Below are 16,302 nucleotides of genomic sequence, written 5' to 3' on the forward strand. Positions count from 1 at the left end.
ATTTATGTTAGTATTATTGTCCTTGGACAGCCGAGGTCTCAAAGGGGAAGGAATTTGAATTGATTTTCCAAAATACGTGTATTTCCAGGCAGATGGTGATAGTTCTCAGCTCAGAAAGCATATCAGTTATTTGTGACCTGCCTTTCTGTACGTCAGTGCCTCTTTTGACCTGTTGTAGAAGCAGCATCTTGTAGCGATATGAAGCTGTGCAGAAGATTTTTCTAGCTCTGGAGTCCTTAAGTGGTGTTTCGACATCTGTAAGCTGGATTAAGGGGGGAAAAACTCGGTGGCAGAAGGGAAGACGAGTGATTGTTTCATATACTGACTTCTCACCTATTCTGTGCAGAGTCTTAATGGGGATTGTATTCATGGCATCTGTTCAGCAACCGCTAATTATTGGAGTGGTGTCACTGGGTTTCTCTTGGTTTTGTCTGTACATGCAATGAGCAAGGATTGTCTTTTAATCACAATTCCATGAGACCCTGTTCCCCCCCTTGTCACCTCTGTGGCTTTTCTCCATTAGTGAGGGAGAGCAAAATAGTATCTTAAGTATTGTTAAAGTTTCCATCAGCCTACTCAGATTCAAATGTCTTATTGACCTTCTCATTGTAATTAGATTTTTCTTTTGTGCAGTGAATGATTACATTGTAAAGCCTTTTGCATTCGAAGAATTTTGACTCTAATGGCAGATATTTTTAATACCTAGGGAATTGTCTGGTGCCTCATGAGCTACAAACAAGTTCTTGAGCTGTAATAGAAGGGCTTAAGGTTGAGCTGCAGTGGGAGGAATTGTTGGGAGGGAAGAACATGCTGCAAAGGCCATGGTGGTTTTGGGGACTGGTGAAGTGTTATCTTGGTCTCATGGGCTGAAGGTCAGCGTGAGATGGCTTTCTCTGCGTGTGCACCATCAGGAGACTCGGCAGCAGCTAAATTGTGCATTTATTCTGTACAAATAGGTTTTTAACGGAACCAGCTGTGCTTGTGGCTGCTGTCAGTGCAGAGTTAGGTTCTCTCCTGGTCGCTGATAAACTCCAAAGAGTGCAAACATGCCCTGCTTGTCGCCTAATTTACGAAACTTGTAGGGTTACATAACTGAATTTTCATTCTTCAGCTAAAAATAATAAATGGAACATAAAAGCTATTTTTATCTTGCTTAATGAGGGCATCTCTGCTTTTATTTCATCTTTTCTGAGACATTTCAATAGAAGGAATGGGGTTGGTTTAGGAACTTTTATACTGGTCATTCATTGTCCATCGTTCTCTGAAGTCTTGTCCATCAACCAGCAAAGAGAGATGTTGGCCTGCTCAGAATGAGTGTTTTCTTTAAAAGTACCTTGTTAGCTAATAATGATTATTAAAATAAGTAGATTTTGAGTGTGTTATGCTAAATTTAAATACAGCAAAAAGAATTCTTTGCCTTCTGGATATCAAATAATCAATAAGCTTCAAGTATGAGGCCTCTCTGATGTATTACATTGCATTATCAGCAACATACATGCCTCCTTCTTTTTGGAAACCCTTTCAGAAAAGAAGGGTGGCATTTGCAGAAGTGACATGGGATCTGGTTTGTTTTTAAAAGCAGTGCAGATTGGGTTTGGTTCATATTGTAGCTTAGCTTGGCTCTCTGCCCGGTGATAGAGCAGAACTCTGAAGAATAGTCACTATTTTAAGTCTCTAGTTGTGCTGTATCCTGTTTTTACTTGCTACTCAGTTGTGACTGTTAAATTTTAAACAGTAAACCTTTGTTCACCAGAAATAGCAAAGTGTTTTTAAACACAGAGTGACAGCCCATGTATTAAATGTTACTATTTATTATTTATCATTATTACTTTATTTATTCAAGTTCTGCGAGGTGGCCTCTGACCAGTTCTTTGCCCTCCAACCCCCAAAATATCAAATAGTTTATATCAGTTCATGTTTTGGAGAAAGTTAGATGCAGCTAATGAGTGAAGAAGTGCCACTGTTTAAAAGTTCTGCTGGTGTGAAACAAAGAAATAATAATTTTTAAAATTGCAGCATTAAATGCTACTACCTTCTTCCCTCTCGCCTCCTTTCTCTGCAAGTTAAACATTCTGGTTTGTTCTCTTCGGGTTCACAAGAAAAAGGATTTTTGATTTCGAGTGTAATGTGGGTTTGGGTGGTTTATAAAGTGTAAGTGTACGTTAGGGGGTGAGAGCTTTTCACTTTCACATGAATTCTAGAAGACATCTGGGGGTAGAGGTCCGAGTATGTGCATAATTTTTATAACCCCGTTTCCTCACGGTTTTATAGCTGAGGCAATCTGGGGAGTTGGTTGCAGCTCCTGAAGGAGAATCTAATGGTGCCTTGGAATTTGTAGATGACTCATAACAGGACAAAACAATCCAGTTAAGCGATTTGAGGTCTTAAATAATCTCTCCAACAGGAAGGTGAAGAAAACATGAACTCATGAGTAATAATTGGCTCTCTCAGAGTGCTAGAAGTGCAGTGATGGCTAGTTGGCAGGGATTCAGATGGTTCCTCTTTAAGCTTCGCTGATCAATATATTTCTCAGCTCTTATGAATGAAATTTATTTGACTGGACTGTAGTGCTTTTAACAAAGCAGTATTACGGTTACCAGTTGGGAGAAGTTTATTTTAAGTTGGTTTATAGCAGTGACATGTTGCGCCTCAGCTGCGTGGGATAGGGCTGTATCTAATCTTTTTGGGTTTGCTTTTCCTCCTGTTCTCTGCTGATCTTTTTGGGTTTGCTTTTCCTCCTGTTCTCTACTCACTACAGGAATCGGCCAGGTGACAGGACAGTTTTTCGATGAAGAAGAGCCTGCAATAACGGCTTTCTTTCCATTTTGTGGTGCAGCCATCTTTGCCTTGGCAGTTCTTCATGGACATGCTAGCTACAAAGATTAAATGGTTTTAGATAATCCCAAAAATAAACCGATAGGAATACCTCCCTCAAATGACTAGCATGGCCATAGAAACTGGAGAAAAGAACTTACTCCATCGTCTCCTTTCTCCTTTTTGAAGCACAGAATCATTCAGGCTTGCTTTAATTTTGTAGGGGCTTTTATGCAGCTGCAAGGAACTCACGCAGGTGTTCAGTAGTTGTACACCCTTTGAGACCTCACAGTTGTACTGGTAAGCAAGTGGAACTGCAGCATATATGTAATACTATCAGGTAACCTTTAAGCTTAATCAGGTTTGTAAAATTTTAAGTTAGCTATCTTGCTGTCCCTGTTCCTCTGAGTAGCAGTTTTCATTACTCTGGTGATGAAAACCCCTTCTTCTGATTCCCAGTTTGTTTTTTCACGGCATCTGGAGAGAGCTCCTGTTTCATGTCAAGCTCTGGCTCCGTGAGATGGAGGGGGAGGATTCTGCTTCCCCTCCCCTCTGTGCAGACCCTGGCCCTGAGTTCCTGTGAGCTGGGACCATTGACAGGCTGTAGCAGAATCCCCTTGGTTCTGGTTCTTGAATATGTGGCCTTCTGTTTTGTTGTTAATTTCTGAAGTCTTTGAGAAAATTTGGGTATTTCAGTGCATTGGGAAAACCCTTGATCCTTGAACAGTATATTTGGTAGCATACTATAGCTATCCACTGGTAAAAATCGAGTGCTGGCCTTGCGTTTGCAGCTCTACTATGAGTAGAGAGTTGGTTGTGAAGTGTCTCAGTGTGGCAGGAACAACGCCATTGCTCTTTTGTGGCTGCTAAATTCCAACATATTACAACAGGTTCCTTCCCTAAAAGGCAGAAAAAATGGATTTCTTTTTCTTTTCTTGAATTTTTCTTCTTAATGACTGCGTTGGGCTGGCCTGCAGAGTTTTTCTGTTTGTGTCCTGACATGTCCGTGCGATAATGGAACAAGTGCTTGAAAACGACTTAAATGATGTTATGTTGATGGAAGAGTAAACAATGATGTAGCAGTTCTAAAAGCATGGGTTCAAATCCAGTTCATACCATATGTCTGAATTTTTTTGTCATAATTTTCACTTGGTTTGTAGTAGACATTTGGCTTCCTGTTTTGGCTTGGTAGCACTTTTCTCTGCAATATTTATTGCGCTAGGATGCTAATAGCATTAGGCCAAATATGATTGGCAGAGGCAATGAGGGAAACTTTTGCTCGGCTTGTCTGCACTTGTCTGTTCCTAGCCAGTGTTAAAATCTTCACTTTTATGAAAATAAAAACATACTAAATTTTTTTTCAAAAAACCCCACCATTGCAAACATCTTGTTACAAAGCCAATGATGGAATATTTTAAATCCCAAGTGACCCAGACAGAGCAGCTGCTATCACTGCGGATTATACCTTTCCTCTAAACTTCAGACTTCATTTCCTTTACCAGTCTTCCTGGGAGGAACAGCTGTGCCTTTGGATCCACTGCTGCGGTTGGATCAGTACTTGAAACTGCAGGAAATAAGTTAACTTTAGAAATCTGGCTTGATGGTGTTTCTTCCTGATTGTGACAGCCCAAATGAGAGAGAAATGCAAGGGATTCTCTTCTCTTTTTCTTTGATAAATTAGCCTGTGTAGTCTGTCTCCATTAGCCAGGAAGGTTTGTGAAGGAGCTAGCTATGTTTTTCTAGCGTTACTTTGTGCACCGTGTTCGCTTTTTGTTGTTGCCACGAATGGCTGATTATTCAGAAATAAAAGAATGGTGTCACTTGCTTTGCAGCAGGCACGTTTAAATGTGTTCTGATGGTGAGAGGAATGTGGCTTTCTGAGTTCCCTTTTTGTATCTACGGCGTGCATTAGCTTTAAGGGGCTGATAAAACCACCTGTATACTTGTAATTCTATATATTTTTTTATCTAGCTCTGTGGTCAAGACTTTTCCTAGAGAATCAGTGTCTTTCATCAAAGAATTTGAACAGCAGTTTCCTGATACCACATCTTTTTCTTTATATTAGGTAGAGTAGCATTAGGTGCTCTGAAAGACAATTTAAAAGAAGTGGGTTTACACCGTGAGGTTTATTTTACCCTATCTCATAGGGCATTTGTTGGATTGAGGAGAAACATCTATCCTATACAGACTTCTGTGGGCGCGTGCTCAGATGAAAGGGAAAGTATTGATGTTACTAGATTTCATCATCTAATTTTTAATTATTTGGTAAATGAAAGTAAATGGCTAAAATTTCAAGTAGACATCCATCTCTTCTTTAGCCCCCTATTCAGCTATTAGATAACATGCCTAGGTAGATTTTAATCTGTAATGTCTAAATAGGGGAAGTTTTTTTTTTCATTATTTGCAATAAATGGCTAAAAACCTGATAGAACTATGAAAATGGTCAGTATTAACTTAGCAGTTGTACTCAAACTATAGAAGCATTATATGGATTAAAAAGTCAAGCATTCCAAAAGTCTTTCCAATCTTCATTCGTCTCCTTCTGTGTGAGCAGTATGATGGTCTTTAACTCATTTATCGCATCTTCCCCCCTCCCCTAGTGAGACTGAAACCCCAGCCTCTTTCAGCACTGAAATGGATAATGGTGGTTTACTGGAGGTTGTAAAATATCTTGATTTATCCACATTGTTCCGTGTATAGCTCTGGGCCTTGGAGTGCACCCGTCCAACTTTGGTTTGCTGATAGGATAATTAAACCCCCAGAGAAGTGCTCCGCGCCTTTAGACTGTTGAGGAGCCTGAGTAGTTCAAAACCAACTTAATCTTTACAATATTCTTCTGGTGTGATTATTCTCATTTTATAGGAGGTTAACTTAGATGCGAGCGGTAAAATAGAAGGAATTGATACTCTGAATGTCCAATTTGGTACTCAGGAGGAAAACCCAACAGCAGGTCTTCAGTTTTTAAAGTGCTTTATCCACTCACAGCACAGGTCCAGCTGACTCCAGGAGTATAGTACTTTAGACCCCATTCAGTTAACCTGAAAATTAGCAGCTGCCTCTGAAAAAGTCCTTAATTGCTCAGCTGGTGTCCTGAGGCACTTTGGTAGCAGAGGGAAGACAGAAATGCCGGGGTGCTGTAACACAAGGCCTGTTCTCTTGTTATTCTTTTCATACCTTCCAGCTTCCGTGAGAGTGAAGATGAGGTTTGCTCAGGCACCACTTTCAGTAGGCAGCCCTGAATCATAGTGTGAGATCAGAGTGTCCGGCTGAGTTAGTCTGAACGTTGAAGAAATCATCCTTTTTGTGGGCTCCTACTCTTCTCTCCCATTTCCCTTCTACTATCAAAAATGCATCTGGTTGTGGAGTGAGCAAGTTAGGAGAAACCAAGCTAACCCACAAAGTTTCTCTGCTAGTTCAACCTTCTTTAACCAGATTTCTTTCAGGTCATGAGAGTTCTGGTGCAAGGAGAGGGGCAAGGTTATACAGCTTCCCTGGGAAAGAAGAGGCAGCCAGAGCACTGGGACTGTGTTCTCCACGGTGCGATCTGCTTGGTTGTGTTATAAAACTACATCCTCCGTTGCTCATGAAACTTTTTTTCTGCTAATAACTTTCTGTGTCTTCTCATTATTGATATTAATTTTAGATTCTTGGCTTTAATGAGATTGTGTCTGGGTCTGTTGATGTAGAGAGGGACTGGCAGCTGAATACCTGCTTATAATTAATGAAATTGTGGCTAACATTTAAATTTTCTTTTCCTTGGCTTACTAGGATTCTCTTTTATTGATTTATGAATCCTTCCTCGTTTAATTAAATAAATTCTAGACAGCTTTCTTGAAGGGTGGTTTTAGTAAATGAGCAGCTATTTTGATGTATATTAATTTTAGAAATTGGTTGGGTAGCAAGTGCAGGGTTTATAACATTCAAATTCTAATAAGAACTTTGGAATATTAACAGAAGAGGATTAGTGTGAGGGAAGGGAGGAGCCAAACTCTTGGTGGCCAGGGCAGTTATTTAATTGTTGGATAGTTTTTGGCAACTTGGACAGAGACATAAAGAACATTTTAAATATAATAGTTAGATGGGTAATTAGGTGATTTTTAGCTAGCGGCTATATTGCCACTAACTCTAAATGCAATAACTATGATCATTAAATTGATGTTAACTTATCTTTCTTTTTAAGACTGTGTTTGTTTTTCTTATCAACATGAGGATTGTGAATGGGAAGAAATCTCCCTTTGAAGAAAATACTTCCACTGGGATTCCATTGAGTAACTGATGTGTCTTGAGGGTTTGCTTGACTTAGTGTTTAATTTCACGTAGGAGAAAGAAACCAGATTAGTTTGGGAGACTCTCTGCCTTCTCCTTGCTCACAGAAGAGGCAGAGCGTGCACACTTAACTTGGAAAGTTTCTCTCTTGTTGCCCTACCTGTGTAACTTGAAAAATCCAGTTGTGAAGATAAAAAGGTGCTTGGTCTCTACTGTCTATCTTTGGCGATTCTGCAGAGAGGCCAGGAATGGTAATAGAAGTGCCTTTTCATTGAGGCAGAGCTTACTAGCAAGAGTTGGGCTGTGAGTTCTTTCCTAGGGAGAGACAGAAAATAGCAGTGACATACTACTGAGGATGCCAAATCGATCTGTCAGTTTAAAAACTCCAGGCAACTGTCTGTTCTTTTCTGTGGCAGGTCCTGCCTGTGGTCGATTTAGGAGAAATTTCAGACATATCCAACTGGGAAACTTTGAACCGATTTGAACAATAGGATTTACCTATAATGCAGTCTCTAAAACTTTCAGTTAATCCTTTAAACAGAATTTAATTTCCAATTAAGCTTTAATAATACATTTCCAATTTTAATCTGCACTTATTTTTGCTGCTTATTAGCCTCAACATGCTGAAAGGAAAGCTTTCTAAAGTGAAAAGCTAAAATTTATAAGAAAGCATGGTATGGAAACTGCAAGACGGCAAAAGAGCAGTTATCATGAAATCTTACTTCCTGTATTCATCAGATATCTTAGGGTTTTTTATCAAACGGACACTCCACCCTTTTATTACAGTTATGGGAATCAAATGTTTATGTATTAAAAAGGGCATTTAAAAAGAAACTTTCATAGTGGGTTTTGATTGACTTAATTCCAGTATCAGATTTGCTGTTCAATTACAGTTAAGTTCTGTCCATAAGATTGTAATTTGTCCAGAATTTTTTTGGAAGAATTTGGAGAAGTTGAAGCGTTGAATTTTAATAAATACTTCCTTTGATTCCCATCTGCATATTTTGGACACTTAGAAAGTCTGTAAGAAAACTGGATATGCTTTTAGGGATATGTTTCTCCCTCTCTCTCTTTTTTTTTTTTTTTTTTTTTTTTTTTAATGTATTGTATAACTTGAATCTCTCCCTACAAACACAGCTGTATATCCAACAAACTTTAACCCAGTCTAAATGGAAAAATTGAGGTAGTTCATAGAAATGTGTTCATATAGAAGCTAGTATCTGGAAGAATGTTCCATTGTTAGCCAGTAATTGTGTTAAATCTAATATTTTTTATTTCTTGCCAGAGTTGTGTGTGTCTTTACTTCCATTCACCAGAGTAAGATCATGTCATGTTACTGAGCTGTTAGCTGGGTTAAGAATGTAATTGCTTGCAGATTCCTAATTACTACATGGAAAAGTAATGATTCCTTTCCTGTTTGCTCTGAAGGTGCTGCTACTGCCTCGCAGGTACCTTTGCAGAAATTTATTTGTTTTAACATAACTTCAAATCTGGTGAACCAACAGTGTGTCAGCCTTTTATTTGAGAACATTTTCAGCTATTCTAGAAAACTGCTTGTACAGAAGTATTTGATTTTTAACGATCAAATTGGATTTTAACTTAAAATCTTCGGGGTTTTTTTTCTTTAAGTAGCATAAGAGAAATGCTGGTGGAGGGAAAATTACAGATTCAGTTAGGATCTGTCATTTGGGAAACATTTCTTCTGAACAAGAATGCCAAGCAGAAATAAAATGGTTTAACAAGCAAAAGCTTTTTCCTTACCAGAAGCTTTCTCAGGAAAGAACCGGAATATTTAGCAATATTTTCAACTGTCAAGGAGCTATTATCTTGGCCACATAATACATAAATGGAAAAGCTGTAATGTAGAGTTGCTAAGTTCTCATGGTTCAAGAAATTAATATATCTGGTGAACGCTAAGTAATTCATTATTGTACTTCACTGTCTAAATTCATATAGAAAGCAAGTTTGTTACTAATTGAATCTAACCCCAGGAGATAAAAGCTAGAGTTGTCATGAGACTTGTTAACATTTTAAGAGTAATCTGAATTTTTCTATTAAGAAAAGGCACTCTTTTTTTTTTTTTTTTTTCCCCTTGTAAAATAAAACCCCACAATCTCCCTCTTCAGACCTAATCCCCAAACCCCAAATTGTGCAATACACTTAATTCACCTCACTAGGTAGCTGTACAGAAAAAAAAAAAAGAGGAAGTGTTCATTATAGTCACAGCCGATGTCTGTTTTCATTTCCAGTGCTGCTTTTCTTTGTGCACAGGTCCCCTTAGTAAGACTCGAGACTCCTGAGTTACCTCAAAGCATGACAGTGAAATTTGCAGGTTTTTTTGCTGATCCTCTGCTTTGAAAAATGTGAGCTGGTTTTGCTTGAGGTCTTCCGTTGGAATGACAGTAAGATCTAACGTCGCAGTTATTTAAAAATGCTTTCTTCCCAGCTGAAAAGCTGGAATTTTGAGGCACTCAGCAAACTGGCCTGCTCAGCTTACGCTTGATCTTCATAGATTGCAAGTGGCAGTTGTTGATGGTCTCTAATAAACCGCGTAGTCTGGGGGCCGCTCGTTGTTAAAAGGCAAGGAGGCTGGAGAGAGGAAGAAATACAGATCTACACGCTGGTGTAATGATATATGATAGCAATAACAAGCAATCAGTTTTCTCATTTTTGGCACAGATCTCCAAAAGTGTTTATCGAAGGTAGCGTTACTAAAATTAATGATACAGCAAAGCCATTTAACAAGCTCATTTCTGAGAACCGCTGTAGTTCGCGATCTCTTGTGTTTCCTCGTTTCCATGTTTAACTGTAGTGGAAAGACAAATGGTCGTGACCTCCCTGTTACATTATGCTTTGAGGTAGGTATATACCGGGGAAGGCCAAACATAAAAAAACCCCAAAAAAACCCCCAACATAGAGCACCCCCACCCCTGGGTGCCTTATAGTAGGTTCTTTAAAAGAAATCAACACCTGTTGAAATAGTTACTTCAATGTTTGGCACGAATCCCAAGCAAGCCTTTTTTAACAACAAAAACATATGTATGGGCCAGGCAAAAAGCACAGCTAGTTCTGATATTGTGCTTTTAGCGATCTGCAGCTACAAGTTAGAGGGGCTGTGACTCATTAAGTGATAGCAGCGCCGAGCGTTTCTCTAATTTCATGTATGGCTTAGAGAGCGCTGGATTGTCATTGCATGTCAAAGGATAGCAGAAGGAAAGCTGGGGGGGGGGCTTTCCTGCTTTTTAGATGGGCTCTTTTTCAATTGTTTGATACAGCACACTGTGAATCTTTTATAGGTCTTGGGGCTGGGGGGATTTACCTGCCCTTTTGTTAAGGAAAGAACCATCAGCCGCTATGTGCCACATAGTTGAGGCTTTTGAGAGCGCCCGTTCCATAGAGAGGTTTCATCTTGAAGAGCCATCTTGTAAGTTTGGGATTTATTTGGTCCCTCAGCTGAAGCATAAAGATTTTGGCTGTCTGTATATTTGGAAATTGGTGGCTTCTAGGGGAGATACTGCAAATGAAAGGTACTTGAGTTGCTTTCCTAGGGATAGTTTTAAAGTCAGAAGAATGCATGCAGTTTTCCTTGGGGTTATGTTGTTTTCTCCCCCTCTATTCAGGGACTATTTTAATACATATCCCCCTAAGTGTTGGCACGATAACAAGCAGAACCGTCCCTTTTCTCTCTATCCTGTCTTGGTGCTATCAGCATGCAGCGTGGTGTCTTCGCTGTCAGCACTGCTCAGCATCCCTGCTGGTGTTACCACTGTTTTAGCAGAGGACTCTGCATAGATCATCTTGTCAACACGGAAAGTACTAGCTCTTCCTTCCGTTTGCTAGGAACATCTTCACTCAACCTCAGGGCCTTTGTGGTAAAACTGAGGAGGCAGGGCCACTTCTTTCCATCCCTCCGTTTCCTTTGCTTGAAGAAAGTGTAAAGAAAAAAAAAAACAAACACCCATGTAAACATCCCGTTTTGGGGATGCCACATTTTCTAGTACTTCTTCCAAACTTTGCTCTTCAAAATTCTGGCATTGTGAGGTGAAGGCTTTCAGATCTATTTGAATGAAACTAAACCAAGATTTGTTGATGTACACGCTAAAGTACCTTAGCAACCAACCTGCATCTAGTCCAAGATCTGAACATTTAGTCTTTAAACAATTCTTTGCTACCAATCTAGAAATGTTCTTGCATTTTAGAGTGCAAAAACAGCCAGTTGACATCTAGTGAGGAACAACATACATTATAAAATATGTACTCCTCCACAGTGGGAGGAGAAGGAGCTTATGTAAGCTCATTTCTTTGCTACTTTAATTGTAGTTTCTTGAGTCCTTGGAAGATGCATCCCTGGGAGCAGGATTGTTGTGTTCAAATGATTGCAAATTCTGCTTTTTCAGTGTAAAATAGGGCTTTGGTGGCAGTGTGTTATTAAATCTATATGTGTTTGCTGTGAACATTACAGAATTGATGGAGAAATTATTTTAAATATTGGTGCTACTATGCTAAAAAATCTATACAGGTCATTAACAAAAGATTAATCAAAAATTGTAGCTCTTAATAAGAGCTCTTGAGACAGTATAGCCTTCTGAAAGAAGTGACAATGAAAATAAGTGGATGTTTGAGTAGAAAAGAAACAACTTTCTCTTGCACACTGTTTTTTTGTACACCAGAAATGTGTACAGCTATGGGAAAGCATACTAGAATATTCTAGTAGAGAGGTGTCATTCAGAACTAAGGAATGATATCTGGCATTTATTGAAACTTTGTAGTCTGTAACGTTTATTTTCCTGTATACCTGTTCAGTAAGGAATTCTTCACTGTGGGTTTTTTTTTTTGTTGGGTTTTCTTTGAAAACCTGTGTCTCCACACTTTCTAGTCTAGAGAGCTTTTCCTGATGCAAGAAACCAAAGCAGTTATCTAATGGTGCAAAGCTACAACGTACTGTAACATCTCTGTTACCTGGGCTGCTAAAAGGTTGAATGTTTCTTTAAACAGTATCCTCAAACTAAATCAAGATGACTTTCTTATTTCTATATCACACACGTAAACAGCTGGCTAATTCTGATATTAGTGTCATGATCAGACTGACACAGGTTTTTTACATCCTGGTTTTCAGAATAGCAGCTGGTGGAAGAACGGTGTGGTTTCGCATGGTGGTTATTTGTTGGAAATTAAATACGATCGCTGACTGTGGAGTTGATTTTTCTTCCATCACTTTACACTATCACACAAGACCCAGCGTGGCAGTTTGCCAACCGTGCTTTGTGGAGAAGATCGACGTTCACTCACAGCAGTTGAATTTGTGCTGTTTGTAGATAGTATCCATTCTTGGTGATAACGGACATGGTGTCAAGTTGAGTCAGTTAAAACAGTTGAAAAATAAATGACTTGCCATAAGTGACTTTACCCTTATGCTTTCCTACTCCTTTTCTTTTAGTTACAGCTGCAGAAAACCCAATATTTGCAACTGGGACAGAGTCGTGGCCAGTACTATGGTGGGTCACTGCCAAATGTGAATCAGATTGGAAACAGTGCCATGGATCTCCCCTTTCAGGTGAGTTTAATAGGGTATTTCTTTCTTTTTGTTGATTAATGCTGTGCCTGGGTACTACTTTTTCCTCACAGGTCACCATGAACTAGCTGCTGGTTCAGAACATAGCACCACGGCCTCAGCAGCTCACCCTGTTTGCAAAATTTTTGCTCTTTTGGAGTGGAGTATAGTTGCGTATAGGATGTGTGGCTATTTTTGTATTGTATATATCCAGTGGTAGATATTAGTTCTCCTGTCCCTGGTCATGATGCATTTGTATCAAGAATACACAGAGGCGATGCAATTTCTTTTTGTCAGTGAATATTCATCGTGATTGGGGTTGTTATTTTTTGTTCAGTACCAAATTCATAATGAAATCTTCTGCAAAGATACTGTAGATTCAAAGCAAAAGTGGAAGCAGATAATGCAAGGTGATGTGGAAAGCGCTGGGAGATGGGGGTGTGGAAGAAGGTTCCCCATAGCGTGTTCCAGGGGAGTGATGTGTGGATTTCAGGAGAGGAGAAGGAGGAATGCGGTACAAACTGATATCAGAATAGTTGTTTTTCGTTGGGCTGGCTGAAAAGTAAATGTAGGGATGTACTGGCCTTTTTTTCTTCTTTTTTTTCTTTTTTTTTCTTCTTTTTTTCCTTCTTTTTTTTCCTTCTTTTTTTTCCTTCTTTTTTTTCCTTCTTTTTTCCCTTCTTTTTTTCCCTTCTTTTTTTCCCTTCTTTTTTTCCCTTCTTTTTTTCCCTTCTTTTTTTCCCTTCTTTTTTTCCCTTCTTTTTTTCCCTTCTTTTTTTCCCTTCTTTTTTTCCCTTCTTTTTTTCCCTTCTTTTTTTCCCTTCTTTTTTTCCCTTCTTTTTTCCCTTCTTTTTTTCCCTTCTTTTTTCCCTTCTTTTTTTCCCCTTCTTTTTTTTCCCTTCTTTTTTTTCCCTTCTTTTTTTTCCCTTCTTTTTTTTCCCTTCTTTTTTTTCCCTTCTTTTTTTCCCTTCTTTTTTTCCCTTCTTTTTTTCCCTTCTTTTTTCCCTTCTTTTTTTTCCCTTCTTTTTTCCCTTCTTTTTTTTCCCTTCTTTTTTTTCCCTTCTTTTTTTTCCCTTCTTTTTTTTTCCCTTCTTTTTTTTCCCTTCTTTTTTTTCCCTTCTTTTTTTTCCCTTCTTTTTTTTCCCTTCTTTTTTTTCCCTTCTTTTTTTTCCCTTCTTTTTTTTCCCTTCTTTTTTTTCCCTTCTTTTTTTTCCCTTCTTTTTTTTCCCTTCTTTTTTTTCCCTTCTTTTTTTTCCCTTCTTTTTTTTCCCTTCTTTTTTTTCCCTTCTTTTTTTCTCCCTTCTTTTTTTCTCCCTTCTTTTTTTTTTCCCTTCTTTTTTTTTTCCCTTCTTTTTTTTTTCCCTTCTTTTTTTTTTCCCTTCTTTTTTTTTTCCCTTCTTTTTTTTTCCCTTCTTTTTTTTTTCCTTCTTTTTTTTTCCCTTCTTTTTTTTTCCCTTCTTTTTTTTTTCCCTTCTTTTTTTTTCCCTTCTTTTTTTTTTCCCTTCTTTTTTTTTCCCTTCTTTTTTTTTTCCCTTCTTTTTTTTTTCCCTTCTTTTTTTTTTCCCTTCTTTTTTTTTTCCCTTCTTTTTTTTTTCCCTTCTTTTTTTTTTCCCTTCTTTTTTTTTTCCCTTCTTTTTTTTTTCCCTTCTTTTTTTTTTTTTCTTCCTGCTGTTGTGACTCCAGAGGTGAGGCACTATAAACAGAAAATCAGTGTTTTGTGTGAAAGCTTTGCTGTTAGTAAGCATGTTTGGACAGAAGATGCATAGTGGATAGGATTACGTGATGGATACTTTGGGGCTTCTGATTTCTGTAGTTAGTTGATTTAGGGGTTTTAAAATAATTAAAATTTCTGAATTAGTTTTTTTGAGCAGTAACTTTTACGCTTTTATCTCGCAAGGATGGGTTAAGAATTAAATTTTGCAGTTTGTGGTTTTCTGATGAAAGCTGGCTTTAATAAATATGGAGAAACTACTGTTGATGTCCTCTGACTAGGCCTTTTGAAATACACGTAGACAGCTGAATTTGTGGAGGTTAAAAGCTTGAATCTTGTGCAAGAGGAGAGGCAAATGTCTATTTTAATCTGGTTGCCGTAAGGGAACACAGTACAGAGGTTTGTAATGTTAGTATTATTCCACAAGCATCTGGTCTCTTCAAGATTTTCTCTTCTTTTTAAGGAGGTTCATGGTTACTGTTCTTTTAAAGCAATAGTATTCAGTATTTTGGAGCTTGATGGCCATTACTGATGGTTATTACATAGACTGTTTTAGTCCTGAAACTAATAGAGTGCTTGAAAGTGAATATTCAAAAATTTATGAATGGTTGGAGGAAGATTGTCCTTAAACTCCACCTTTCTATATATTGTTTTTCACACACACTCTCAGAAATCCAAAACTGTTACAGATAACAAATGGTGACAAGCAACAAAATAAACCCATGTATTTGTGTCAGTGATGAATGCTTTCCAGGTTTTTCACTTTTAAGCTAAAATACGATGAAATTGCCAAAAGATATTTGTATGATGTGCCCATCAGGTAAAGCCTGTCTGGTTGTCTCTGGTGAGAGCGTTAGTGTCTGAGAATCTTGGTTCTTTGCATTTACAGCACAACGGAGCTCTGGCAGAAGCCTTTGGAGCAGTTCCTGTCTCTTTGGTAAACAAGTATTTAGGTTTGTGCAAATACGTATTTAGGACTGGTGTACTGTTTGCCCAGGTAGATACGTATTTTAGCACATGTTACACTTTTTCTGGTATGCGCAGTATTTATTTGATTCACCGTCCCAGCTCCAAAGGAGTTATGGTCTGTCACATAAATACAGGTTTTGCCATGCATCCCGGTTTGGAACATGCATAATAATTCCTATACAGACTTCCTGGACTTGCTGTGATCTGCCATGTGATTATTTATGATTTATGGGGGATTAATTTGATGCAGACGGTGGTTTATTTGGCACTGTCTTGGCCTGTGATTAAAGCCATCTCTGAGCATGTGCACTTAGCCTGCATGTTGAACTCCATCGGGAAAGGCAGAATGATTACCCAAATGCTGCTTGTCACCAGGAGGCACTGAAATGTAGACTGTCAGTAGGTACTGCTCCTCTCTTTCCCCCTCACCCGCCTTGCTCGGTTTTATTTCTTAATGTCTTGATAAATCTTAAAGGGACACTGGTTCTTTAGAGCACTGAGCTTTTTCCTTCCTGTCTGTATTTAGCTGCCCCCCCCCCCCCCTTTTTTTTTTTTAATGTTTTGTGGAGTTTTGGTTCTGATCTCAGATCCCTGAATGTTTTTCAGGGAAGCAAAACAGTTCAAGTTCTTAATTTTCCAAATAAAATTGATGCTTGGATCTGTTTGGGTGGTTTGGGGTTTTTTTTGTGGTTTTTGTTGTTGTTGTTGTGGGGTTTTTTGTGGTTTTTTTTTTTTTATCACAGTTGTTTATTATAGTTAAATATCATGTGCCCTGCAGCGATGGGGTTTCTAATGAAGGCGTGTTGCCTGGTGTTTGGTCCAGAGTAAGTTTCCTTGGATAGTTGCTGTGAGAGAAGCCAGACCTGTTGGAGGTGATACCTTTTTTCTCAAGTGTTTGTATTTTCTGATTTCCCTAAGCAAGTTAGGGATTCACTTGGGGTCTTTGTTCCTGGAAAGCCAGAAAACAGCATTGCCCAAAAATTCCTTGCTC

At 38.5% G+C, this 16,302-nt stretch overlaps 1 protein-coding gene across 5 annotated transcripts in view; it reads left to right on the top strand.

Moving 5' to 3' along the window:
• CRTC1 (CREB regulated transcription coactivator 1) overlaps window positions 1-16,302 on the top strand; it is a 46,675-nt gene that overhangs the window by 7,847 nt on the left and 22,526 nt on the right. For 4 of the 5 annotated variants that reach the window (XM_056337323.1, XM_056337326.1, XM_056337327.1 and 1 more), the window contains exons 2-3: window positions 12,518-12,634; window positions 15,232-15,279. In XM_056337323.1, the coding sequence (XP_056193298.1) occupies window positions 12,518-12,634; window positions 15,232-15,279 (165 nt within the window). The remainder of the gene's footprint in view (window positions 1-12,517; window positions 12,635-15,231; window positions 15,280-16,302) is intronic. The other variant, XM_056337324.1, reaches the window with a different exon arrangement.

This window comes from Falco biarmicus, chromosome 4, assembly GCF_023638135.1.
Source record: "Falco biarmicus isolate bFalBia1 chromosome 4, bFalBia1.pri, whole genome shotgun sequence".
NCBI classification, from domain to species: Eukaryota; Metazoa; Chordata; class Aves; order Falconiformes; family Falconidae; genus Falco; species Falco biarmicus.